The 27,782-nt window shown below is 40.2% G+C and overlaps 1 protein-coding gene and 1 long non-coding RNA gene across 3 annotated transcripts in view; one reads left to right on the top strand and one right to left on the bottom strand.

Moving 5' to 3' along the window:
- Positions 1–147: 147 nt before the first annotated feature.
- CYP1B1 (cytochrome P450 family 1 subfamily B member 1) lies at positions 148–27,381 on the bottom strand. 2 transcript variants are annotated; one of them, XM_073672547.1, is made up of 3 exons: positions 27,324–27,381; positions 22,257–23,341; positions 148–3,997 (listed from the first exon to the last, which is right to left on the bottom strand). In XM_073672547.1, exons 2-3 carry the CDS (start codon positions 23,318–23,320, stop codon positions 3,415–3,417), a joined length of 1,647 nt encoding a protein of 548 aa, XP_073528648.1. In that variant the 5' UTR covers positions 23,321–23,341; positions 27,324–27,381; the 3' UTR covers positions 148–3,414. The 2 variants fall into 2 exon arrangements, with proteins under 2 accessions (XP_073528648.1, XP_073528647.1); XM_073672546.1 differs by lacking the exon at positions 27,324–27,381 and adding an exon at positions 24,216–24,656.
- Positions 24,557–27,782, top strand: part of LOC141257697 (uncharacterized) — a 43,138-nt gene continuing 39,912 nt past the window's right edge. The window contains exon 1 of the long non-coding RNA XR_012318098.1: positions 24,557–24,746. This is a non-coding gene — a long non-coding RNA (uncharacterized lncRNA). The remainder of the gene's footprint in view (positions 24,747–27,782) is intronic.

The raw sequence follows: 27,782 nt of genomic DNA, 5'->3' as shown, positions 1-27,782 counted from the left end.
AGACATATTTTCAGTTGTTTCACACTTTTTTGTTAAGTATATAATTCCACATGTGTTAATTCATAGTTTTGATGCCTTCAGTGTGAATGTACAATTTTCAAAGTCATGAAAATACAGAAAAATCTTTAAATGAGAAGGTGTGTCCAAACTTTTGGTCTGTACTGTATATATGTGTGTGTGTGTGTGTGTAAATGTGTATATATATATATATATATATATATATATATATATATGCGTGTGTATGTGTGTGTAAATATGTCACTTATTATTCCTTAAATTGAACATAACAGCTGATACATGCTACTTGATCCACGGACAGCATGTATCAGGCACTGGCTGAAAGAACTCAGCCTGGTATGTTTGACTCTGAAACGCTGCTGCATTTCATTGAAAAACATACTTAGGCAGAGTCCTGTCAACCCAGAGCAGCAGGTGGGGAGAAGCCGCCAGGGACCTGCCTGTCCTACTAGTCTCCAGTGCGGCTCACAGCGCTTAAACATACCTGGCTGAGATCATACAGACAGTGCCTGATACATGCTGTCCACAGATCAGGCAGAAAGTATCTGCTGTCAGGTTCTCTTTAACCATGCTGCATATTGCCTGAGGTCTGGGTTCTGAGAATCCCCTCATAAGACTGCTCATGTGATGATGATGATGATGTCTGTAAAGTGCACTTAAATGAGAATAGCATAAAAAAAAACAATTAGAGATGAGTGTATTGCTTCACAGCACCCAAGTCAATGGTCCAGATCAGTGCTCTCTATCTATGGACAGGAGCTGCACAAATTCCGATACCCTGCAGGAAGTGACATAACTTGAAGCTCGTGGGCCCTAATGCAAATCTCCAACAGGGCCCCTAACTATCGCAGGTCTTTAATAGTAATAGTCTTTTCATATGTGTCGGGTTGACCTTTTGGGCCCCCTCAGACTCCGGAGTTTGGGCGTGATTGCTACCCCTGCACCTATTATAGTTGCACCACTGCCTCCTGTATCCTGTGCTCGGCTTATGATTTGCGGGGCTGGCGAGATGTCACCTATGCATTGCATTGGTAACCCGAAAACGTACAGTTGTTCTCCATGGTCAGAGATCAGTGACTTGGACCGTGGATTGGAGTTGCACAAAGCAATCCATTCATCTCTAAAAATGCTAGGTACCCTTTAAACCATGCTCTCGATTTCTGTTAAATCAGCATTTAGTAAGATCAAAATAATCATACCTTAATTTAAAAAGTTCATGTACTTTGCAAAACCTTTTATTGCTCAAATGCATAAAAGAAAGGAATCATCTTTGAAGATAGTCTTGTTTAGAAATCTCCTTTTTATGTATACAGATCCTATGAAGATATATGTGATCTAACTACAAACTATTAACTCTGAGTGATCGGATTCATTAGTCGTGTGTTTCACTACTCTTTGGCTACGTTCACACATGTTGGGTTTTTCAGCGTCACAAATCTGCAGCAAAACCTAATCTCTGGCAGGAAATCGGCTGCGTCAAAAACGCAGGTTTTGCTGCTTTTTTTATGCGTTTTTTGTGCGTTTTTTCAGCTTTTTTTTTCACTGTCCTTCTGTCTCTATTTATGCATGTACATAAAGTTCTTTGACAAAAAGAACTCCATTCTATTTTACCATCAAAAATGCTGATGCAAATTTCGGTGCGTTTTTGATGCGTTTTTTTTCATTGCTTTTTTTCACCACCCATTACTTCCTATGGGTGAAAAAATGCTGAAAGAAGTGACATGCTCTGTTTTCCAAAAACCCAACCAAGGCACAAAATACACAGCAAAAAAAAACATATGTGAACAGAGAATTCTGGTTTCTCATAGACTTTGCTGGTACTGCAAAATGCAGCTGAAATTTTACATAAAAATCTGTAGCAAAAAACACTGAAAAACCCAACGTGTGTGAACATAGCCTTTCTCTTCTTGCTTGCTGCTTGAAGGGGCTTTCTGATCAAATGATACTGACAACCTATCCATTGGTCATCCAGCACCCCTGCTGATCAGCCGTTACTTGTTTTGGCTACTGCAGAACAGATCTTATTAGAAATCTATTAGGATCTTATTAAATCAAAGTGTTTATACCCAGTGTCCACTGGAGCAAATTACAGCTGAACGGTTGGAAATATTTAATTCAGACTTTCAGTGCTGTTAGAAAAAAACACTGCAGCAACAACAAGAAAAATGTACTCACCCCCCACATATGCTTTATCTTCATCCAAAGCAAAATATATATTAATTTGGTGAAATTAATTTAAATACCTACACTTAGACATTAAATACACAATAAAATATATGTTATTCTTTATAGAAAACAAAATCGATATAGTAAGTGATTGTTATGAGAATTCTTAATAGTAGGATACAATTGGTTCTGTATAGGTAAATCAGGTGAATATAATTTATCTCAAAGGGTAAGGCCAGACTGAGTGGCAGTGACGTGGCAGCACATAGCCAGTGCAGCTTATAAATTAATTAAGTGAGCATTACACATGCCGCAGAGGTCTTACCCATCATCTATATTATTACCCCAGGCAGCTCCCATACATTTTTCAATTAATATCCGGGAAAGTATGGATAACTAGTCTTTATAACTGATTCTGGAGTCCTAAGATTGTCAACCAAGAGCTATAGACCACATTCTTCTTCATAAAATAAGAGGTGGGAGCAGCTGCAAATCTGTTGGGTTGTAGACAACACAAATTCTAGCATAAATTGCCACTCAGAAGCTCCATTTGATTCTCTTTGGCTCATGGTTGTGACAAAAGAAACCATATTCTTTTATCACAGATGCAACGTTTGGTAATGAGTGTCCACACCTCTTGTTGGATTACAGAAATACAGTGCGAGAGCCCCGAGAGAACTGATGTGCAACCTATGATTCTAGGATCTTCAACCAATCGACCATTGTGTTCATTATTAAATATTGTTTCACCTATTGCTTTAGACAACATAATCATATTAGTTACAACTGATTTTTGCCCATAAAGACAACAATCTTTTAACTCATTATCACTAGATCACATTGGCTCTCAATATTTGCTAGGTTAAGGGCTAGCCTTTAGGCCCTGCTCCCACAGCGCGTAAAAATTGTTTTTTTTCCTGATATACAACACAGATCAAAAATACATCAAAAAAGGAGAAAGGCAACAAAAATGTAATAAACTGAGCATATTGCTATTGTGTATTTTGGTGTGGAGACCTGTGGAATAACTCAGCGTTTCCGCAGACCATTGGCTTAGATAACTGAACAACATGACATAAAATAACAGTAACCACTGAACATACATGATGTTATCTTAAATCTTTCAAAATAAAGGTTATATATAGTTTTATATGTCTACCATTATAGTTGACGCAGGTAATTTTGCACCATGTTGTTCCCTGTAATAAAAGGTCCAGTGTCTGAAGCATTTTATTCTTCTGTCTGTAGTTTTTGAACCGTATCATTCAGTAGGTCCATATTACCATCCCGAAGGCTCATACCGACGGTAAAAGGCTTAGGTTTGATACTCAGTCCATAGTCACATTGTAGGTTCATATTTTCTCCTGGATTGGCAGTGAATGTACACTGATGAGCCAAAATGGAAGCAAAGAGGAACAGCTGTATCTTTGATAGTTCTTCTCCTATACATCGTCTCTTACCTACTGAGAAGATCATCACATTGCTTACCATGTCTTTATTGAGAAATCCCGTGTCATCCAGGAATCTCGATGGGTCAAATTCTTCTGAGTTTGACCACTTCAATGAATCATGATTGACTGACCACTGATTGACAAATACCACAGTGTTTTGGGGAATGTTGTAGCCCATGAGGTTTGTGTCCTTTGTGGTTGCATGAGGAATGGTGACGGGAACAAAGCTACTAAAGCGCATTAATTCATAAAGAAATGCCATGACGTAAGGCAAACTGGACTGATCATCCACACAGGGCAAGCGATCTCTTCCTATCACCTTATCCACTTCATACTGCATCTTCTTCTGAATTTCTGGGTATCTGTATAGGGGAATATAAATACAGTTTTTCAAGTAGAATTTGACACAATGTTAAGATACCACTTACCTACATAAAGATATATATCTATAATGGACTTTACATGGACTGCATGATACAAGGAAGGTTGAATGTAACAAAAAATCTCAATAGCTTTGCTTTATAAATGGCAAAAAGTAGATGTGTAAAAATAATTTTTCATGTATTTTTACTTTTCCTTCAGACTGCATCTCATTCTGATCCTGAATTACAGTATGAGGTATAGTTTATTATCGGGCCACAAACATGCAAACTTTTGTATCGGCCCATTTTCCTTTTTATCATTTTTAAAATGAATTTAATAAAAATAAAAATATATGAATTTTTTGCCTAAAATACAAAGGAAATGTGTCATCTTTAACTTTAGGCCTTTTAGAGATCATTTCATCTTCAACTTGCTTAACTGTTCACAATAACAGTAATTTTGACCAGGGGTGCCCAAACTTTTACATTCCACTGTACACTATGCAGCCCAGTAAGTGACACATTGCTGTAATCTGGGTCTCTGCCCCTACATTATGCTGTTCTCAGATTGGGTGACAAAAACTGGTGACAGATTCCCTTTAAACAGTGTTAATTAGTGTCTAGAAAAATGACATGGTCTTCCAGTCAAGAGGAAAAGTTACTGCAAACACCAAGTACAACCTAAGCACAGAGGGGAATGAGCATAGCCTCTTATAAGTGATCTAATAATAAGGTCACCATACAGTGGGGAAAATAAGTGTATGATAGATTGATGATTTTGCAAGTTTTCCCACCTACAAAGAATGGAGAGGTCTGTAATTTGTATAGTAGGTACACTTCAACTGTGAGAGACAGAATCTACAAAAAAAATCCAGAAAATCACATTAGATGATTTTTACATAATTAAATTGCATTTTATTGCATGAAATAAGTATTTCATCACCTACTAACCAGCAAGAATTATGGCTCTCACAGACCTGTTAGTTTTTCTTTAAAAAGCCCTCCTACTCTGCACTCATTGCCTATATTAACTGCACCTCTTTGAACTCGTTACCTGTATAAAAGACACCTGTCCACACACCCAATCTCATTCCAACCTCTCCACCATGGCCAAGACCAAAGAGCTGTCTAAGGACATCAGGGACAAAATTGTAGACCTGCACAAAGCTGGGATGGGATACAGGACAATAGGCAAGCAGCTTGGTGAGAATGCAACAACCATTGGTGCAATTATTGGAATAGGAAGAAACACAAGATGACTGTCAATCTTCCTCGGTCTGGGGCTCCATGCATGATTTCGCCTCGTGAGGTAAGGATGATTCTGAGAAAGGTCAGGTATCAGCCCAGAACCACAAGGGAGAACCTGGTCAACGACCTGAAGAGAGCTGGGACCACAGTCTCAAACATTACCATTAGGAACACAGTACACCATCATGGATTAAAATCCTGCAGGGCACACAAGGTCCCCCTGCTCACGCCAGCACATGTCCAGGCCTATTTGAAGTTTTCCAATGACCATCTGGATGATCCAGAGGAGGCATGGGAGAAGGTCATATGATCAGATGAGACCAAACTAGAACTCAACTCGCCGTGTTGGAGGAAGAAGGATGAGTACAACCCCAAGAACACCATCCCAAATGTTAAGCATAGTGGGTGAAGCATCATACTTTGGGGGTGTTTTTCTGCAAAGGGGACAGAACGACTGCACCGTATTGAAGGGAGGATGGATGGGGTCATGTATTGTGAGATTTTGGCCAACAACCTCATTCCCTCAGTAAGAGCATTGAAGATGGGTCGTAGCTGGGTCTTCCAGCATGACAATGACCTGAAACAACTAAGGAGTGGCTCCATAAGAAGCATTTCAAGTCCTGGAGTGGCCTAGTCAGTCTCCAGACCTAAACCTAATGGAAAATCTTTGGAGGGAGCTGAAACTCAATGTTGCCCAGCGACAGCCCCGAAACCTGAAAGATCTGGAGAAGATCTATATGAAGGAGTGGGCCAAAATCCCTGCTGCAGTGTGTGCAAACTTGGTCAAGGACTACAGGAAACATCTGACCTCTGTAATTGCAAACAAAGGTTTCTATATCAAATAAGTTCTGTTTTTCTATTGTATCAAAAACTTATTTCATGCAACAAAATGCAAATTAATTATGTAAAAATCATACAATGTGATTTTCTGGATTTTTTTTAGATTCTGTCTCTTACAGTTGAAGTGTACATACAATAAAAATTACAGACCTCTCCATTGGTCGTAGATAGGAAAACTTGCAAAATCGGCAGTGTATGAAATACTTATTTTCCCCCGCTGTACGTCCTGTTCACTGCTGGGAACCTGTGTAAATGCACAACTTGCACATTTGGCTCTGCTTTTTCACCTGTGATCCCAGCATGTTTGCTTAATGTCCCTATCTTGTTTCATATGGTTATTTGAGTTCTGGTGTAGTCATTATATCAGTTTATGTATATTAAGTACAGCATATGTAAGAAAGGCTAATTATTCCTGTTACATTACTATGCAGTAGGGCAGTGTCTGTCAATAGGCTTGTTCACTATTTCCAAAAATAACTAACAGAACCTTGAATGCAGCTCTAGCCTAAAATACAAGATGTTTGTATGTTCTCCCTGTGTTTGTGTGGGTTTCCTCTGGGTTTTCCAGTTTCCTCCCACATTCCAAAGACATACTGATAGGGAATTTAGATTATGGGCACTGTCGCCATGGGGCTCACAATGTCTGTAAAGTGCTGTGGAATTAATGGCGGTATATAAATGAGTAAAAAATAAATAAATAAATCAATGTAATTCAGGACCAGTAAAAATAAAGTAATGAAAAATATTCAGGCTATGTGCATACTTCCATTCAGACATTTTGTTTGTCTGTACCCTCCTGAGGACCAGAGAAATTAAATTAATGTATAAATATGGATCCATTGCATAACTGATGCAAATGGAAGCAGTGGAACCTGTGTGATTAATATTTTTTCTGTCTGGGTTCCTTTATGTGTCTATTTTTCAACCAAGGAGAAAACACGTTATGCCCCACAAAGTTAGGTTGAACTTAGATGTCCATGTGCCAGTGCATATATCCACCCTTCTAGGGTATATCCACCTCTTACACAATTTTACACGTCAATAATAAAAGTTGAACAAAGCTGATTTCATATGTTTCTGAAATACAGTCTTAAGTACAGACCGAGATTTCCTGACTGACTATGGATGTCCTGACCTAAAGTCAAACCTCATATGTGCATATGATGCTCTTGAGTTTGGGTCAGGGGATCTGTAGCTGTCCGGACATCATGGTCCCTATTTGGACCCTACTTCACGGACATTTGATTTTGGCTTTATTTAACTTTTAATATTGATATATAAAATTGTGCTGAAAAGGTATATATGCCCTATATTTAAATACCATATAATAATATTTATTAGTATAGTTATTTACTAATACTTATTACCCTTTTTTGCCTGAATACAGAAGAAGGGTTCAGATTAAAAATGGGCCATTTGCGTCTGTAAATTGCAGACGTGACTGACTGTGTTCATTCATATAGTTAAGAAGCGCTGGAGATGCCATAAAACGGACCACAATAGTGTATGCTGTGATTTTTTTTTTGCTTCATGTAAAAAGTTTGCCGTTTGCGTTGGCACACTGGCTATAGTCTGTGTTCTCTCCGTGTATGGTCCATGGCATATGACACACCTGTCGCCCTCCCTGAGCGGTGTGGTTACTCGGAGCCGGGTCAGTGTAGGGGTCGCGGGGGATGCAGTCGTGGCCTTGACCCGTTCCGTGCCTAGGGCTGTCACATAAAAATAATGGGCTTTCAAGTAAGAGTGGTATTTCGACTACGCCACCTGCGGCTTCCGGTGATGGACACTGAGGCTAGTGTTACGGGCAGCTAAGATGGGACAGCTCCCCACAGGTGGAGCAGGCCTCAGGGCAGTGTGAGAAGGAATGGTGGGTGCAGTGCCACGCTGGAAATAACAGGCTGAGGCGGTGTGTGAAGTCATCCGGGTCTTTACTCACTTTAGATGAACTTTCAGCCGCAAAGCTTCTCTCTGCTACACACGGCGTACTGCGGCCACCGGGAAGGGGTCCAGCACTTCCCAGGTAGATCAGGAGCACCTGTCGAGACCCCTCTGGTGTGTGTTTCTCTCCTTGGTAAGTTCTCCCACTAAGTCTTCTCCTGACTGTGTGTGGTACGAACGTGGTGTGAGGCCGGGTCCCACTGGATAAACGCAGTATGAGAGATACAGGTGGCGACTCCGCTCCGTCCGTATCCCCCTGGGATCCACTAAGCCTCCGGGCTTTTCTGACTGAGACGTGAAGTAACAAAGTCAGATATCGGGGGCCGGTTACCCCTCTTGCAGCAGGAATCCCTCTGACTAGGCCAGAATAAAGAATACAGGTGGCGACTCCGCTCCGTCCGTATCTCCCTGGGATCCTTTTGCCTGTGGAGCCTATTTCCTCTGCTCCCCTCCAGGGCCTTCTCAGGTCAGGACCTTGACCGGGTAGAGACAGTGGTTAACCCTGACCCGCTCCTCATCTCAAGGCCAGAGTACGAGGACCGCGAACCTTCCGCCAGCTACAGCCTCTTGCTGGACCCTGACAGAAGACCCTCAATCAAAGACCTTGAACCTAAGATGGCCGTAGATTAAATATGAATCAGTGTTTCCTAAAACTGTGTCCTCCACCCTCACCCACTACATGGTTCCCCCTATCTTTGGTTCACCCCATCTCCTCTATCCCGGGCCGGGGCAGCACCCTGGTGCATTTAGGCCAACTTCAGGACAGGAGTGGTGTAGTGCCGAGTGGTAAAGTGGGGTCCTGAGAGATGCTCCATCCTTACCTGGAAGAGGAGATACCACACCTCAAGCGACTGAACCCTCAGGGGTGCCACACTTACACTGACAGCACACGGACCAATTGTATGCTCATCTGACCAAGCCATAGATCAGCCGTGCACAATAATCACTTCTTTCTTAGAATACCTAGGTTGTGCTTCAGAGGTGTCCATCTATTTAATGGTGATATATATGGGTTCAATACTTTTATCATAGATCCCTAAATAGCTCTTCACTGGAAAAATGCTAATTTCCCTTTTAATTATAATTTATGATTTTGTTTATATGCCAGTTGTCTTTTGAACTCGTAACATGAAACACAATCATCCCTACGCTGTATAATATAACATGCACTTAGCATGGGAAAAGGATTCTCTGTAGTTTATCTGTTTCACAAGGTGTGTGGCTGAATTTCTTTGAACCGCAAGTAATTCAGCCTCTGGCAGTAAAAATGCCGCTTCCACTCTAAAGTCAACATAAAGCTGAGTACTACATGTGCTTGTGTCAAAACACGCTTCCTGAATGGCTATGAAGTATACAAAAACTGTACTGATGGTCAACCCAATCACCCCAACACATCATGCCACTGCTGACAGAAAACAGTGATTGTCTCCATAAGAAGCACTCCTGACAAAAATCTTATCCCCTGAACCTTTCTGGAAATATTTGTAATGCAGTATAGTTGTTTTAAAATACTTACCAAGTGCCGTTGTCCCGGAGATACCGCGACAGAAAGGGGTCAGAAAGGGGTCAGAAGATCGCGGTATCTGGTAACTCAAACTCCTGCACTGGTTAGAACTGCTTAACCATCATACTAAACAGTGCAGGTTTTCTTTGCTCTGGCATTGCTAAGGTTAATCAGTTTAGTTGATCTCCTGGAGCTCTCCATCATGGATTGCCGCAGCTGTTCTGTCTTGGACACTCCCTCCAGCTATATATGCTCGACTGGCATTTGGGAATTGCCAGTGATAGTTAATTCTGCCTGGTTTGGAGTTGCAGGAATTGTTTAGTGTTTGGAGTTGGCGGTTGGAGAGCTGTTGTGGAGATTTCTGCATGGAGTTTGTTTGCGTGTTTATCCTCATCCTCTTCCTATTTGGTTTCACCTACCTTACCCTCCCGTGTTCCACTCTGTTGTTTTGTGAGTGTATTTTGAATGATTGCTGCTTTCATTTATCCATGTCTGTCTTCCCTTGTCTGTCTGGTTAGTATAATCCTATACACTTCAGCCTCACACCTTCCTCTGTGTAGAAGGGAACAGATAAGGGTAAGGCAGGAGCACAGCAAGGCACATGACCCCGGTGTCTCTACCTTCCGGGGTAATCTGAGGGGCAGGGATAGACTAGGGCACCCTCTAACGTGAGTGATAAGGAAGGAGCCCTTGCCCTGAGAAATCCTGCAACAGTACCATGACAGCCGTCTTTCCCGGTTTCCAATGTCTCTCCGCTCCTATTCTGAGTCATAAATAGTGATGAGCGAGCATGCTTATTTAACCCTTGAAACAAGCATGCTCAGGTGCTTGCCGAGTATTTGCGGTGTGCTCAGCATCTAGGTTTGATCCGCCGCGGCTAACAAACAGGCAATCTCTGGGGTTAAACGAGCACACTCACCCATCACTAGTCATGAAACTTCATCTCTGACTTGCCCCCTCCAAATATTGAGACAGAATATGTTATCTTGACTAACAATCTTACAGATTTCACTGAACTTTTCATATATTCTCATTTTATTTGTAGATTGGGCTCTTCATGCACCCCCTCACCTGTCTACCACACACACACACACACACTCACACTCCTGTACCCCCTAAATTCATATATGAGGAGTCAAATACTGCCAGACAGAACTGATGGCAGCTTATCTTTTAAAAGAACAACGTATTGGGTGTTAAAATTAAAGCTGTCTGATTCCATAGACATTAGATAGCCCGCCAGCGCCACCAAAATCAACTGGTTTAGCTGTAATTTTTATGGGGACCTTTATCCATGCCTTGTTGAAAGGAACCTTTACCATGATGAGCTCAAAGTAGCATAACAAAGTTTGGAAGGTGCTTGCTTTGTCCACACCACTCCCAATGTCTCTCCTCAAGCAATGATATCCATAGACCTTTCAGGTGTACATGTTGGCGAATTTTTGGCCTCCTAGTGACATTCCTGCTGATAATTTTTTATTGGAATGTGACTTTACCCATTTGTCCCCTTGAGTGAGTAAAGAAAAATTCACTTCCGTTACTAGAAAGCTGCTCAGATTACGCCAACCCCTCCCCGTGCAACATTGCACGAAGAACTGAAGAACTTGCTGCGATAGAATGCAAGACTTCTAATGAGCTGACAAGAGCTCCTGTACTAACACATATGTCTTGAGGAATGCAACATACTCTTAGTCATAATGGAATCTCACGTTTCCTGTGACTGTCAATCTGTCATGTGAACTGCGTGTAGGAACCTTAGAAGAAAACCACAGGCCGAAAGGAAACCATGTGCTCATACCAAAGCTTCTGCTCCATTAGGATTGCCCTTGTGCTCCTAGGAACATGAGCTACAGTCAATTAGTTATATCCATGGATGGGTGCTTCAGAATATAAAGAAAAAGTCTCTCCACTAACTCCAAAATCCCCTTCCACAGAAAAGTGTGGAAAAAATAATACATATTATACATAGCAGGATATAGTAACAGGACAAGTGGTCAGGTATTGTTATCTGTTCCCAGGATTCCTCTATTCTTTTAGGATTCATGATATATATATATATATACAGTGCCTACAAGTAGTATTCAACCCCCTGCAGATTTAGCTGGTTTGATAAGATGCAAATAAGTTAGAGCCTTCAAACTGCAAACGAGAGTAGGTTTTATGAACAGAAACATAAATCTTACAAACCAAAAAGTTATGTTGCTCAGTTGAATTTTATTAAATTTTAAACATAAAAGTGTGGGTCAATTATTATACAACCCCTATGTTTAATATTTTGTGGAATAACCCTTGTTTGCAATTACAGCTAATAATCGTCTTTTATAAGACCTGATCAGGCCGGCACAGGTCTGTGGAGTTATCTTGGCCCACTCCTCCATGCAGATCTTCTCCAAGTTATCTAGGTTCTTTGGGTGTCTCATGTGGACTTTATTCTTGAGCTCCTTCCACAAGTTTTCAATTGGGTTAAGGTCAGGAGACTGACTAGGCCACTCCAACACCTTGACTTTTTCCCTCTTGAACCAGGCCTTAGTTTTCTTGGCTGTGTGCTTTGGGTCGTTGTCTTGTTGGAAGATGAAATTACGACCCATCTTAAGATCCTTGATGGAGGAGCGAAGGTTCTTGGCCAAAATCTCCAGGTAGGCCGTGCTATCCATCTTCCCATGGATGCGGACCAGATGGCCAGGCCCCTTGGCTGAGAAACAGCCCCACAGCATGATGCTGCCACCACCATGCTTGACTGTAGGGATGGTATTCTTGGGGTCGTATGCAGTGCCATCCAGTCTCCAAACATCACGTGTGTGGTTGGCACCAAAGATCTCGATCTTGGTCTCATCAGACCATAGAACCTTGAACCAGTCTGTCTCAGAGTCCTCCAAGTGATCATGAGCAAACTGTAGACGAGCCTTGACATGACGCTTTGATAGTAAAGGTACCTTACGGGCTCGTCTGGAACAGAGACCATTGCGGTGGAGTACGTTACTTATGGTATTGACTGAAACCAATGTCCCCACTGCCATGAGATCTTCCCGGAGCTCCTTCCTTGTTGTCCTTGGGTTAGCCTTGACTCTTCGGACAAGCCTGGCCTCGGCACGGGAGGACACTTTCAAAGGCTGTCCAGGCCGTGGAAGGCTAACAGTAGTTCCATAAGCCTTCCACTTACGGATGATGCTCCCAACAGTGGAGACAGGTAGGCCCAACTCCTTGGAAAGGGTTTTGTACCCCTTGCCAGCCTTGTGACTCTCCACGATCTTGTCTCTGATGGCCTTGGAATGCTCCTTTGTCTTTCCCATGTTGACCATGTCTGAGTGCTGTTCACAAGTTTGGGGAGGGTCTTAAATAGTCAGAAAAGGCTGGCAAAAGAGATCTTTAATCCACACATGTGAAGCTCATTATTCTTGGTGCCTGAACTACTTCTTAATACTTTAGTGGGACCAAACAGAATTCTTGTGGTTTGAGGGGTTGAATAATAAATGACACTCTGAATTAACTTTTAACGTTTAAAAAAAAAAAAAAATAAAAAAAATTTGCTGCAGTGCATTTCCCACTTCCAGGCTGATCTACAGTACAAATGTCACAATGCCAAGTTAATTCCGAATGTGTCAACCAGCTAAATCTGCAGGGGGTTGAATACTACTTGTAGGCACTGTATATATATATATATATATATATATATATATATATATATATATCATCTAGGAAAAGCTGGGTGAGGTATGAGGAATCCAGGAAAGCTGATATTCCTATCAAAGTATAGTTTGAGAAGGTCTTTGGTAGTTCCTGTTTTTAGGCTTGGATCTTTATGGAATGGTTGACTCGTTTGGCAGCTGATCAGTCATTTCCTCTCCTATCTTGGAATTCTTTGTACCTCTTAGTCAGTCCAGGTGTTGGAGTGATTCATTATTGGGTTAGGAGAGGAGTGAAGTCTCCAAATGGTGCTATTTGGGTGAGGTAGCACACAACCTTTTGCTTCTTTTTTGGGTGGTTTGTAGCAGACCTCCTGTATAGTCAGGGAATCTAACTTCTAGGTAGTGCTCAGCCAAGCATGGGTTTATTTGTTTTTTGTGCCCAGATGTAAAAGATTGACGTTTATTTTGTACACAAACAATTAAGAACAGGAGAAGCCCTGTTTCTACCAAACTTCTTTGTCACTGCCTCTGACTGCATTGGCCCCTTTTTGCATACCACTACACAGTAGATACAATAATATACAGTGTAACTCCTTGAAAATTCAAAAAATGAGAGTTGTCAGAAGCATTCTTGCACCTAGATTTCTCAAATATCCATTGTATTCCATTTTGGAACCAGCATCGTTCATGGTCAAACATGACAAAAATCATATTCGGATTATTATTTTGTAATCTGAAACAGATCTTCATAAAATACGATATAGCTTAGAATTATATTAGAAACAGACAGCGGTATCAACATAAGATTGTAAATTATTATGTAGGGGTAATGACTTATTGCAGATGGTGCCTGGGACCATACCATGTCATGTCACCACTGGGTATCAGCCAAGGAATGATGCTCTATAACAGTTTGAGGTGACATGAAGACTATAGAGATTCAGCAGATGGGTCAAGTTAGCTGATTTTACTAGGATTGTTCTATAGCTTTAGATAATAATTTTGTAGTTTGATAGTCCCAAACCTGTCAACGCACCAAGATATTCCAATGATGCATGAAGCATGATATATATGTTTTGTCCAACGCTATCTCAGCTATTCTTACATAATGTCTGCAGGTATTTGCTGTGTCTATATTATAGACTTTCTAGCCCTTACAGACTGATTATGCTGTATTTTATTTTATTTGATGATACTGAGCTTTTAATTGGCAAAAAGGTGATTGTTTACTTTACTAATTTCTTCCCAGGGTTAAAACATTATGATTGTGCCCAGTCTGCGGTGAACTTTTTATCCTCGGATACAGCTCCTGGCACCATTCCCAGACTTTGGTGTTACTTAACATGAAACCACTGAAAGAACGAGTACATTCAGCATGCTACAAGTCTCTAACCAGCAGAATTTTTAATTGACCTGTTCTTGTTAAAGGGGTATTTCAGCTAATAATGTAATAAGATATTACTCGTGTATAAGATAACATTAGAAAATTATGGTTGGGGAGTCTGGATTCTCTGCTGCTCATGGAGTGTCTCATGGATGAGATCCTTAGAGATCAGCTGTGTCCTGTGGAGATCTTGGCAGTGCCACCACAGGGGTGAATTAAGCACGACATGTGGCGCATGCCTGGATAAGCATGTATGGATATATCCTTGTACCGTGTTATCCAGTAGATAGAAAAATTGTAAGATTTGAGAGTCCTCAGTGGTTGATACCTTTAAATGGCAGTTAGCCATTAAAGGGTACCAACCACTGAGGACTCTGAAATCTTAATATATTTCCCCCCTATTAAGTCAGAATTACCTAATAGGGTATTTAAAATAGTTTTATATGCTAGGCAAATCTGTTAATTTTTACACCTGAACTGGAAAAATAAAACTAGCATCTTATTTTTTATTGATAGCTGTTGATTTTATACAAAATATACATTATAATAATTTTTATTGCACAGCACTGCACAAAATACAATGAAATACTAAAATAAATATGCAGAAGCTGGACTGGCATCATTTCTGTAATATTTGATACCAGTGAATATTTTACTTTGGTACTGCATCATCCTTTATTTCCTTCTACTTAACAACTCCAGTGTTTTTTTTTTAATTGCAGCGTTGGAGTAGTGCTACTAATCTAAGGTCCCTGACCCTAGTTTCATACTTACCCACCGCCGCTTGCTCCGGTCAGTCTCCAGCAGTTTGTAACCTGCCAGATCGCTCCAGTGTTTGCTGAGCAGCCGGAGGTCACTTTTCAGTGTAAGTTTATGAGAGCCTTGTTCTGGTTCTCATTGACTTATGCTGAGCGCTTGTGACCGTTACTTCTTACTTCCGGTTAGTCAGAAATCACGGTCACAAGATGGTGGTGCGGGGGGACTGGAGCAGCACCAATAAAAGGCCTAGATAGCGGTGGATAAGTATAATAATGGAGTCAGGAAATTTATATAAGTAGCACCGCTCCAGTGCTAACCCCCCACCCCACTGGAGTGGTGCTTTAAAGGGAACCTGTCCGGTTGGAAATGTTATGCAACATATGGACAGCATGTTATAAAGCAGTTGAAGCTGAATGAATTGATATGCTCTGTATGTTTGTGACTATAACTTATATTTTAAAAATTTAAATCTTTTCATTCTTATCAGTCAACAAGGTAATCTTAATCAGCAATTGCTGTCATTTCTGTATGCACACTTATAAAGAGAAGGCTGTCAATCACTGATAAGATCCACCTAATGGACTGCTGATCCCAGAAAGAGGAGGAGATGAATAAAATATATAAATTACCTCTTTTGCAGAGTGAAAAAAACTATCTGGCACATACCACCTAGTAGAAAAAGTTACCATAGTAGTCAATATCTGACTCTTTGCCAAGCCTTGCAAAATGACTAGAGATAACCAAGGACAACATCTGCAAGGAGTTTGTATGTTCTCCCCGTGTTTGCGTGGGTTTCCTTCGGGTCCTCCGGTTTCCTCCCACACTCCAAAGACATACTGATAGGGAATTTAGATTGTGAGCCCCAATGGGGCCAGGAACTCAGGCACAGACTATTTCTGTGTGTTTGCCCCTCATCAGTGGAGAGGATACTCTTTAAAGAATGAAGTCTTAGAGGCAAAGCATGGGAAAAAGCATGCAAATTAGCTTTCCTGCAGAACTATCTCACAAGTATTACAGAGGAGATAAAATACAAGTTATACTGAATCAGTTCCCACTTCTTCTCATCTGTTAATATACTGCCAACAGAGTGCATTGAATTTACAAGCTGTAGGGATTCCATTAATTACTTTGTTTTTGTTATCCATTTTTAAAGAATTTATGAATTTGATAGTAAAATTTAGATCATTAGTGTATACGCATACCTCTGTGTGCAAATTGTCCGAGTCTACAGTGCTTGCCTTCACAAAACTTTAGACAGCATATTTTATATGGAAAAATCATAAATCTGTGTATACAGTAAAATCATGTACTACTTTGGTTTTGTAGATCTCTTCTATCTGCTCTTTTCTCATGTGTGATCGCTCAGGCAATTATTGGGGTATATAAATGGCCACAACCTGTGTATTATTGGCTGTAAGTAGTATCCGACCATATCTTATACCCTTAGCATGTGTCACACCATATTCCTGCTATACAAACTACCATTGTTAACACAATATGATGGAAGTAGAAGAGATACTACAGGGGAACGGATGACTGAATAATGGATGGACAGCACATCCAGCATCCACAATCCGGATTATGTGCTCAGACTTAGTACAGTATGTACAATCTCCCTGGTGCATAACAGAAAAGATGGAACCTTCTGGCCTCTTCACCACCACATGATTTATATCTATGACCTCCACATGGTGATGCTAAAAGCTACAAAAATATGAAGCAATAAAATAAGTGTAATCTTAGTCATCTCTATTGGATTTTTCATCCAGGGTTAATTTCATTACCAGGGTCATTTATCAAAGTAATCGGAAACCAAAGCAATTATTTGTTGAATCGCTGAGTTTGTTTTTTGGATGATTTACAGTCGTTTTGCTAAATTAGGGATTTGACAATTAAACTATGTGGCATGATATCCATGTCATGAGTGCCATCGACTTCTCCTCAATACAAAATAATGAATGCTTACCCTAATGATCCACCGTCCTGCACTACAGACCAATTGCTGTCTTCCATGTAAGGGTCGTAGTACGTATTAATGCATGACAGTAGCCATTCTGTTTTATGCTGTGTGAGACTATGGGGCCGATTCATCAAAGCTTCTACATTAGAAAACTGATGTAAAAGTTCAGTAAAGTTGCAAATGTTTTGTGCTATGGCAAGTTGCGCAAAATTTTGTGACTTTAGGAGTTTTTTCGCCAACTTGACTCAGCTCTGCCGAAATGGATAGAGCCGGGATGGTGCGTGGCCATGCTCGCATGTCAAATTCATCAAAAATGACGGCGCTTTGTACTCCAGAAATGCTACTTCAGTCTTTTAATTCATTAACTTCTTCACGACCTATGGCTTATAGGTACGTCATAGGTCATGTCCCGAATTTGATGTGGGCTCCGGCACTGAGCCAGCATCTTTTTCAGCACATGACAGCTGATCTGATCAGCTGTCATGTGCCCCTAACAGCCGCGAGTGGAATTTAACATGTTAAATGCTGGTGTCAATCTTGGTTGTCTGGTCAAAAGTGATAAGTCTGCAGTCACTTTGTGTGACTGCAGACTTATGAATCCCCCCAGCGCAGGCACTGTGCGCTGCAGGGATTCGCTAGTATGAGACCCGGAATCAGAGGGTATGTATGTGTTATACATAACCCTGGCCATTCAGCGCCACTTCACTCCATACACTTGTATGGAGCGCGGCCACGCCCCATCTAGTGACATGGACGGCCAGTGGGCGTGTCTGACTAGAAGGCGCGGCCTCGCTCAATACAAGTGTATGGAGAGCAAGACCACGCCCACTGGCCGGGGGTATATATAACACATACATACCCTCCGTTACCGGGTCTCATACCGGCGAATCCCCGCAGTGCACAATGCGAGCACTTGGGGGATTCACACAGAGTAACGGCAGACATCACTTTTGGCTGGACAACCCCTTTAACTCGCACTTACAGGAAGCGCGTCACAAACCTTGCCCATTGGAGCCCCTGTCACATGATTGCAAGGCGTTGATGGGTTGGCATGACAACTGGGGGTCTGCAGAAGACCCCTGTGCTTGTTACTGCAGATCTCCTATGAATGCCAGCCCATGGCCAGTGCTCACAGGAGATGATAATTTTTGCTACACATAGCAGGGCTGAAGCCCTGCTATGTGTTGCACATGTGATCTGAAGATCGCAGATTCAAGGGACTATTGAAGCGAGTAAAAAGTAGAAAAAAATGTTTTTAAAAATATTTTAAAAAGTTAAAAAATATAAAACTTCAAATTACCCCCCTTTTGCCCCATTCAAAACAAAACAATCAAAAATACACATATTTGGTATCGCTGCATTTAGAAACACCCGACATATCAAAATATAAAAACAATTAATCAGATCTGTAAACAACGTAACAAGAAAAAGAATCAAAACACCAGAATTAAGTTTTTTTTGTCGCCGCAATATTGTAATAAAATGTAATAACAGGTGATCAAAACATCTACCCCAAAATGGTATCAATAAAAAACATCAGGTCAGCACACAAAAAATAATTCCTCATCCAGCCCCAAATTCCAAAAAATGGGTCTCGGAAAATGGCACAATTTTTTTTTTATACAAACTTTGGATTTTTTTTCATCACTTAAATAAAAAAGAACCTCTACATGTTTTATATCTGCGAACTCGTAATGACCTAGAGAATCATAATGGCAGGTCAGTTTTAGCATTTAGCGAACAGTGTAAAAAAAAAAACAATTGTAGAAATACACTTTTTTTTGCAATTTTGCCACACTTGGAATCTTTTTTCCGTTTTCCAGTACACTATATGGTAAAATCAATGGTATCATTCAAAAGTACAACTCATCCTGCGAAATGAGCCCTCACATGGCGATATTGATGGAAAAATAAAAAGTCATGGCTCTGGGAAGAAGGGGGGCAAAAAATGAAAACACAAAAACGGAAAATCCTAAGGTCGTGAAGGAGTTAAAGAGGGTTGTCTGGCCTTAGGGTACAAGTCTGCAGTCACTTTATACATAAAGTGACTGCAGACTTGTGAATCCACACATCACGCGCACTGCACACTGTCAGGATTCGCAAGTGCCAGCGCCGTGTGCGTGACTGCAAGTATGTGATTTACATATATACGGTCATGTGCCAATTAAATGTGCGCGGCCTCACCCAATGCAAGTATATTGAGCGAGGTCGGACACAGTCTAGTGAGAATGTTGCCGGGAGTATGCAAATCGCATACTTGCAGTCACATGACCGACGGCTACCGGCGCTGACACAGGAGAACCCTTGCAGTGCGTGTGATGTGAGGATTCACAAGTCTGCAGTCATATAGAGTGACTGAAGACTTGTAGCCTAAGGCTGGACAACCTATTTACGTGGCACATGCCTCTTAATGATTTTGGGTCTTTCTCTTTCAGCAAGACTGGCATAGCCTGAATGTGTACTAAGCCAGTCTTGATAAATCAGCACTTATGTGTTGGATCTTCACAGGGTTGGACTCCAACTAATCACATAGACATGTCATAAAATTTAAATCAGGATACCCATTTTAGACTCTCTCAGGCTTGGTCATTATAAAGGATTTGATTTGCCTCCTCCCCACCAGCAGGTGACATGGCTGAACTTATGAAGACCTGACATAAAGTCATACATTACAGAGCAAAATGGCTACTGTCATGTATTAATACATATCCCCACCTTAATGTCTCATTCAGACATCTATGATTTTTCTGGCATGCAAAAAATGATCCTAGTTTCATCAGTGTTTTGATCTAAGCTTGATTCAAATGAGCTTCTTACGGGAACCCGGGCCCTCGAGCACCACGTGTAACTCTGCACTGCTCAGTACTCACTCGTGCACTCCGATGCTCCATCGACTATCGGGCCGTGCCAAGCACGTTTGCCCATCACTAGTAAATTTTCATTCATGATTCGGATCAAAACCAGGCTATGTTGTCATGATTTTTTTCCTTAATTAATTTTCTTGCTGAGGTGGAGCAATGGCACTCATGACAGACACAGTTACAATGCCAGAAAGTTTCATTGTTAAAACCCTAATTTAACAAATGGCTTTAAAACAAACAAAAATTTAAAAAAACTCAGCTATTCAACAAATAATTATTACTTATTTTGATAATTGACCCTTGGAATTATTTTGACCATAGGTGAAAAATGCAATAGAGATGACTAAGATTACATTTATTTCATTGTTCCATGTTTTTCCAAGGTGTCTTCAGCGTTCCTTAAGGACTGCAACTTCTCCTGCCACCTGCTATGCATAGAACAGGAACACAACAGCATTGATGAATGGAGTTGTATTGTAATTCCCTGCACAGCAGGGATTTTGGCCAGAGAGGTCCTGTAGCTACTCTCAGATACCAATTGTTGTTTTTTTGTAGTCATAGTGTTAGATAATTGTTTTGAAAAATATTTTGAAAACACAGGCAAAAAACAGGATTAATTACAAGATCAATTACCACAGACGTGAGAATATCAGCACAAATATTTGATTTTGCTGACAAGTCTAATGTAAGTCAATTGAGGAAAGTAAAGTGGACAAAATAAGAATATTTGTTATAATTTCCTACTAGTACAACTCAGTATAGCCGCTCGGTGCCCCTCACTATTACCTTGCAGCACAGGGGTGCTTTAAGTCTATTCAATTTTAGACTTTGCATTCTTGCTATATTTCATTCAATATAAGGCAATGACTGCTGTAAATAAGTAGACGGTTAGTTAATATTTTACTTGGTCTGACTGTAGAATCATTAAAGTCTGTTTCTTCAATGGACTGCAGTCAAGGGAATTTTTATAAAGCCTGCTGGACTGACTGACAATATATTGAAGACATTGTGTAAGCAAAGTAAGCTGATCTAATAAAAATGATTTATAGATAACATTGTGGCGCATGCTATAAACACACTATTTCTCTTCAGTGGAGCCATAATCAGTCATTTTATTCGCATCTTTAGCACATTGGTCTAATTTAAAGTGAAGAAACGAATATACTGAAACCCAAAAAGAAATTGTAAAGACCATTGTACTGATGTCTACACCCTGAGTACTCCGTTACCCTAATAGCTTCTCAAACTGTAGTCTGAATAGAGGATAATGTAGTTTATATAGCATGGACATGTAGATAAAATGTATTTATTAACATTCCTCAATGTAAAACATTTCCATAGCTCACATAAAAACTATTATGTACAGAAGGCACAGAAAAATAACCAAGGAAGCCACTTCTGTGCCTTAGCAATTAAAGAGGTTGTCCAGATTTAATTTCTAGATAAATGAGGTGTTCAACTTTCTATTATAATTCAATATTTCAATTTCTAGCATTTTCAAGATACGTGTTTACACTCAGCACTAGAAACCTATACATATTTAGATCTCTCAGTTGAAAGGTGGATACAATTGTATCAGTCTAGTCAATGGTCTGTGAGATAAACTCATCAGCAGCTGCACAAATCTCTGGTAGTTCGCTACAATGTATCCTTCTGAAGGTTTGCACTGGATGCATTTTATCCATTTTTTAGCAGAGAGAGAGGGTCTAGGTATTTACAAATTTGCACCACTTTAAACAAAAAGGTTCCTTTTTCACTAACAGCAAGTAAATATCTGTAAAATGAAGAGAAATTGACATTGAAGAGTTAAAGAAATCAAGAACCTGGCTAACTACTGCAGCAACTCTAGCTACATTGCTCTCTCAAGTTTTCCCAATGCTAACTCAGATTTGGAGAAAATGATGGAATCATCTCCTCCAAATGGAATTGGAATTTTAGAGTCATTGCAGTTCTTCCAAGTGTAAACTTTAAAATCCCACAATATTGCATCCCACTGTAAAAGCCTCATCTTGTAAATGTGCATTACTCCTATTTATTTCATTATAAGTCCCATACCAGGTGTTTACAAGCTTATATATCTGGAGCCAATAACCTAACCCAGCAGTTATATAGCATTGAATCTAAGTGATAGAATCCTACCTGATGAGGAAGAAAATGAGCCACTGCAGAGCTGTCGACAGGGTATCTTGGCTGGCACCAAATATATCACATACTGTGGCTGGAATATGTTCCTTTTCTAGCAGACGAATTCCTGTGTTACCATTCTTCACCTCTTCTTTCTTTTCCATTCTGTCCTGGTTCATGATGAAACTTTTTCCATCCACTTCTCCTAAGATGTGGATAAAAGCGTCTAGCATGTCTCTAGTCACTCCCCATGCTGTTGTCTTGAGATGTTGGATGAACTTGCTATGAACAAAGGTGTAGAACTCGTCATTGACCTGCTGGAAGTCATTATATATTGTCCTGACAGGGTTTGGGAAGCGCTGGAGCCAGGGCATGACATCTACCAGGCTTCCTGCACCCACAGTCTTACTGAACTTATCATTATTGCTCAGAAGAGCTTGGAACTCTAAGTCCATGTGGCCATAACGCCGGCCAAAACATACTGCACTCATCACATTAGCCACGGCCACAACCACATGTCCTCCAGGGGCAAAGAATTTGCCCTCCTCTCCAAAACCAGAGAAGAGAGTAATCAGGTCAAGGGCTTCACTCAGGACATGTTGCCCCAGTCTCTGTTTAGTTTCCGGATTAAGAGTGGAGAAGGCTCTCACTGTGGAATGGGCAATTTTTCTATGAGCCTTCCATCTCTCATTGTAGAGCCCAAAAGCCAAGCTTCTGCCCCCTGACACAAACTTGAAGGAAGCAAACCTGGGACGACCTGCAAAGTCTGCTCCTTTTTGCAGCAAAGCGTGTCTAATGACCCTGTCTCCGTTCAGCACCACCACTTTCTGACTACCTAACTTCATCTGGAAGATCTCTCCATACTTTTTGGCTAACTTTACAAAAGCCAAGTGAGGGGAGCTACCAAGCTGCAAAGCATTACCAATGATGGGCCATGGAAAAGGTCCAGGGGGTTGATGTGAGTCTGACCATCTGGGCAAGATCCAACGGTGGAGCCACTTAAAGACATAAATGGCCAACAGTGCGCACAAAACTGAGAGCAGAAGACTGGAGATATTAGGAGACACCTCTTCATGCATCTTGAACGTTGCTATTTAGACCTAAAGCCACATACAAAAAGAAGAATATCATTAAACAAATGTCAAAACTTATTAAAGCTGCACTCTTTCTCCTGAGACACCATGTGCTAATTGAACTCTATACTCAAACCCCAGTGAGTGCTTAACTCCAAAGTAATAACGGTTTACGCACAGCTAGCAGAGATTTCTGATAAACTCACTTCCACCACCTACAGATGCTTTCCTAAAATGCAGTCACCCACTGACATACTGGAAGCTACACCTGTACAGCAGAGGAGTCCAGAACCCAATATATGCTGTCTGTGATCACACTCAGCTTATTACTTTATTCACACCTGGCCCTTCACCCAACATAGGTCTACCTGAACTGGAGATGAGGCTCCCACTGACATCCTGGCAGCCACACCTGTACGGCTGAGGAGTTCAGACCCTAATAGATACTGCCTGCGATCACACTCGTTACTTTATTCCTGTCTGATCCAGAGCATCACTGGTGGTCACACCGAGACCTTCACCCAACATAGGTCTACCTGAACTGGAGATGAGGCTCCCATTGACATCCTGGCAGCCACATCTGTACAGCTTAAGAGTCCAAAACCTAAACTATATTGCCTGCGATCACACTCATCCTATTACTTTATTCCCACACAGACACATTCCTGTCTGTTCCAGAGCATCACTGGTGGTCACACCTAGACCTTCACCCAACAAAAATCTATCTGAGCTGGAGATGAGGCTCCCACTGACATCCTGGAAGCAGCACCTGCACAGCTGAGGAGTCTAGAACGTAAAACATACTGCCTGCGATCACACTCAGCTTATTACTTTATTCCTGTCTGATCCAGAGCATCATTGGTGGTCATCACACCTGGACCTTCACCCACCATGAGTCTACCTGAGCTGGAGATGATGCATCCACCACTTTGATCTCTGGTCCTTCCTAACAGCTTTACTCCCTCAGTAGAGAAAATTAAGCTTCGGAGGATGTGACTTCAAATGACTCCATTCTCTTCTCACACATTATAATTCTTCTGGAGGGGTTGGGTATATAATTAGGATGATCCTGTTGCAGCTCTTAGAAGACTGATGCAGGTCCCACATTGGAAGGTAGGTGAGACTTGTTCTCCAGTTCCTCAGCATGACTTTTTATATGAAGCCCCCCTCTTGTCCTTCTGTGTGACTAGTTTCCTCCCCGGGAGGCACCCTTTGGTCACCGCCCAGCTCCTCACCATTGGACCCTTAGCAATTACACCACTTATTGGAAAGCAGAACAGCTCTTGGATCACACTGATTTTCCCTTTTCTCTCTTTAGTGTGAAGTTAGTAGCTGACTTCATCCGGAAATCTACCTTATTTGTAACTGGCTGAATGATCTTCTCATTACAAAGCTCTGTCACCCATTAACCCTTGCAGTGACATATGGTAAGGTGAGTCATTTATAAATCTTGATGGAGCTTGCCTTGATAGGGTTAATATCTGTGCATAGAGCAGCTCTGTTGTATCTAGATCTCCGTTCTCTGTGTGCAGATTTGATTCATTAGGTAATGCAGTAATTCAGTATAATATTTACCATACTAACCTCAGATAGTTATAGTAGGCAAAAGTTTTTCATAACTTTGGCAACGGAACTACTAATACCAGCATGTATTGTCTGTGCGATCTGTAGAATGATTTAGTGATTGCAATGTTATCATATTTTGGAAATCAAAGGATGAAAGGTTTTGATGGGACTATATAATTGACTGGACCCAATAGGACACCTAGTCACACAACACAGACAGGTATAGCAGAGCTGCATCAGACATTTGACTGTCATTTTTTTTATTCTGAATCATTTTCATGACTCTTAGATCTGGGGAAATCAGAGATAACACATCTAATATAAGGGTGAATTAAGCCACCACATACATGATATTACTGAGTCCCAAAGGGCAAACTCAACTATGCTAGATCTGCACAGATCTGACATGTTCACAGAGGTTTTATTACTTTCTATTATTTTAGTCTTAGGTTGTGCTTTTGATTGCCAGGATTTAACACACACACACACACACACACACACACACACACCACACCACACCACACCACACGTGATCTATTCTGTTTCTGTGATGTCTTACATGTGTGCAGATCTATTTCATGGCCATTTATTTTACATAATGGTTTATAGCAAATACATTTCTGAAATGGTGGAACATATTTTTCCTAGTGTATTTATTACTATACTTTTATTGCACCTTGTATAAGGCTTATTCATATTTGCATATTATGCATTCATATAACTATATATATATATTTATATATACATACACTATATATATATATATATATATATATATATATACATATATATATATAATTTTTTTAGCCATACTTCTAAATGGTTTCCGATTTCTATGCCATATTTGAGCACATGGTTGTTTTCAATACATTGATTCTTCCAATGGACCTGTATGGGTACTGTTTTAACCCTTAGAAGTCAACAGGCTAAATTTAAGAAAGCAAATTACATGTTTGCATAGTTTATAATAGTTATTTTTAGTTTTCATAATCTGTATTTTTGAAACATTACAAAAACAGCCCAAAATTACTTAACTCTTTGACAAGCAAAGGAAGAAATGTGGATGAAAAATAGATAAGTCAGAACACAATACAGAAGAAAAAGTAATACAACAGAAGCAAAAACTAACAGGCAGTTTCAAATATTATGTATTTTTATAAGCAGGTGAGTGAGTCCTAGTATGTCATCTTTGCTATCCACTAGTTGCCCAAATCTCAGACTTTCAATGGTTGTCAGCTGTTTCCATATAATTCTCATTTTCTCCTTTTTACAACTGAATGGGGCATGCAGAAATGTATGTATATGCTGCAGAAGTAACCACTATAAATGCATGGATGGATTTTTCCATTGCAGACATTTATATAACCAATCTGCTTTATATAAACATGATGCATCATAATGTTGGTGCAATTTTCTATCAAATTGAGGTCTATGGATGGAAAACATCTTAAAATGTTAAACCCAGAGAGATATGCTTAAAAAATGTACATAATCTGCACCAAAAAAAAAGTTTTATAAAAATTATTATTTATTAAAGGCATTTTTTATACCTCCAAGGAAGAATCTGGCCGCTGCCTTGCTACTTACAAAAAAACATTGGGAAAAAAGGCAAAAAAAACCACTAGAAAACAAATAAAAAAAGAAACAGTCTGTCTGTTAAACAGGTCTTTGACATAATATATATATAAGATTTATATCACGGCAAACATTGGCATAAAGTTATGCGCCTGTGGCATTAATGATCAACCGGACCAGATGTCAATGAGATTTCATAATTCACTGTAGTAAATTCCTGATCATGTTTCCATTGGAACATTGTGGCAGTACTTGAATAAACAATTGTACTTCTTTTCTTTGTGTTTGAACAAGCTCAATCGAAGATTTATTACACTATGATGTTACTGGCAACGGAAAATAATAGCTGAATCCATATCCAAAAATAATTCACTATAAGCTCATTGTTTTCTGCTGTGATGATACTACAACTCCTATGTTAGAAATGGAGGATGACTAGTCATATATGTCAACTAGATGCCAATGACTACACTTTAACATTCTCTTTGGCATGATAGTAATCATCCCCCAATGTGTTATTTTCCCCAGAATATAGAGAAATGAGATCGGGATTAAAGATGAGCGGATTGTTTGAAACTCGATTTTGCCAGCGTTGCCGAATTTTCCCCAAAAATTTGATTCAAATCGCAAAACTGAAAAGCCTTTAATTACACAGAAAATATGTATATAACATTATCTGTATGGCAGTATACAGAGATATACAGAGTCCTACCATTAAAACAATTTGCAGTAAGCACCATTCACCATCCAGAAGTGCTGTTCTGTGTTCCTAGAGGAAAACTGGGTCCATGATAAGGAATTTCAAAGGTCTCGGAATATACATGGCCAACAGAACTAGGATTTTATTTCTATATTTTAGAGGACTTACCGTACATGTTTCACAGCCCACGGAAGTGTTTTTCTATGTTACTTACATAAGGGATATTAATTTCTTGCTTAATGGCAATCAATATTTATTGCTTTATTCAATCTCATATCACAAGCTCTGAATGGTAAAATATTTTGCCTCTGGATTTATTGATTTGTATTTCTTACAGCCCAATAAAAGCAAATAAATAACCTCTAAGCTGGAACAATACAGTATGCTGTCACTTGTATTTTACTTTGCCTTAAAAGTGGTTAATTTGCCAACTATAAATCATATACATGATAAAAAGATAATTTTAAAGATATCTTATGTCCAGGAGGATGTTATCAGATCACTACATGCCTGGAGAGACCACTAGGGGGAGTTCATGAAAAAATATTAGTTGCTCTTCATCTCCTCCTAGTGGTGGCTGCAGGCTGGCAGAATTGTATTATTTGAAGGAAAGAGGAAGAGCTATAA

The sequence above is a fragment of the Phyllobates terribilis genome, unplaced genomic scaffold (genome assembly GCF_046119375.1).
Source record: "Phyllobates terribilis strain yellow unplaced genomic scaffold, ASM4611937v1 Scaffold_3__8_contigs__length_932513732, whole genome shotgun sequence".
Lineage (NCBI taxonomy): Eukaryota > Metazoa > Chordata > Amphibia > Anura > Dendrobatidae > Phyllobates > Phyllobates terribilis.
Note: the sequence above shows the minus strand (reverse complement) of the source record. Positions and strands in the feature narration are given on the sequence as shown.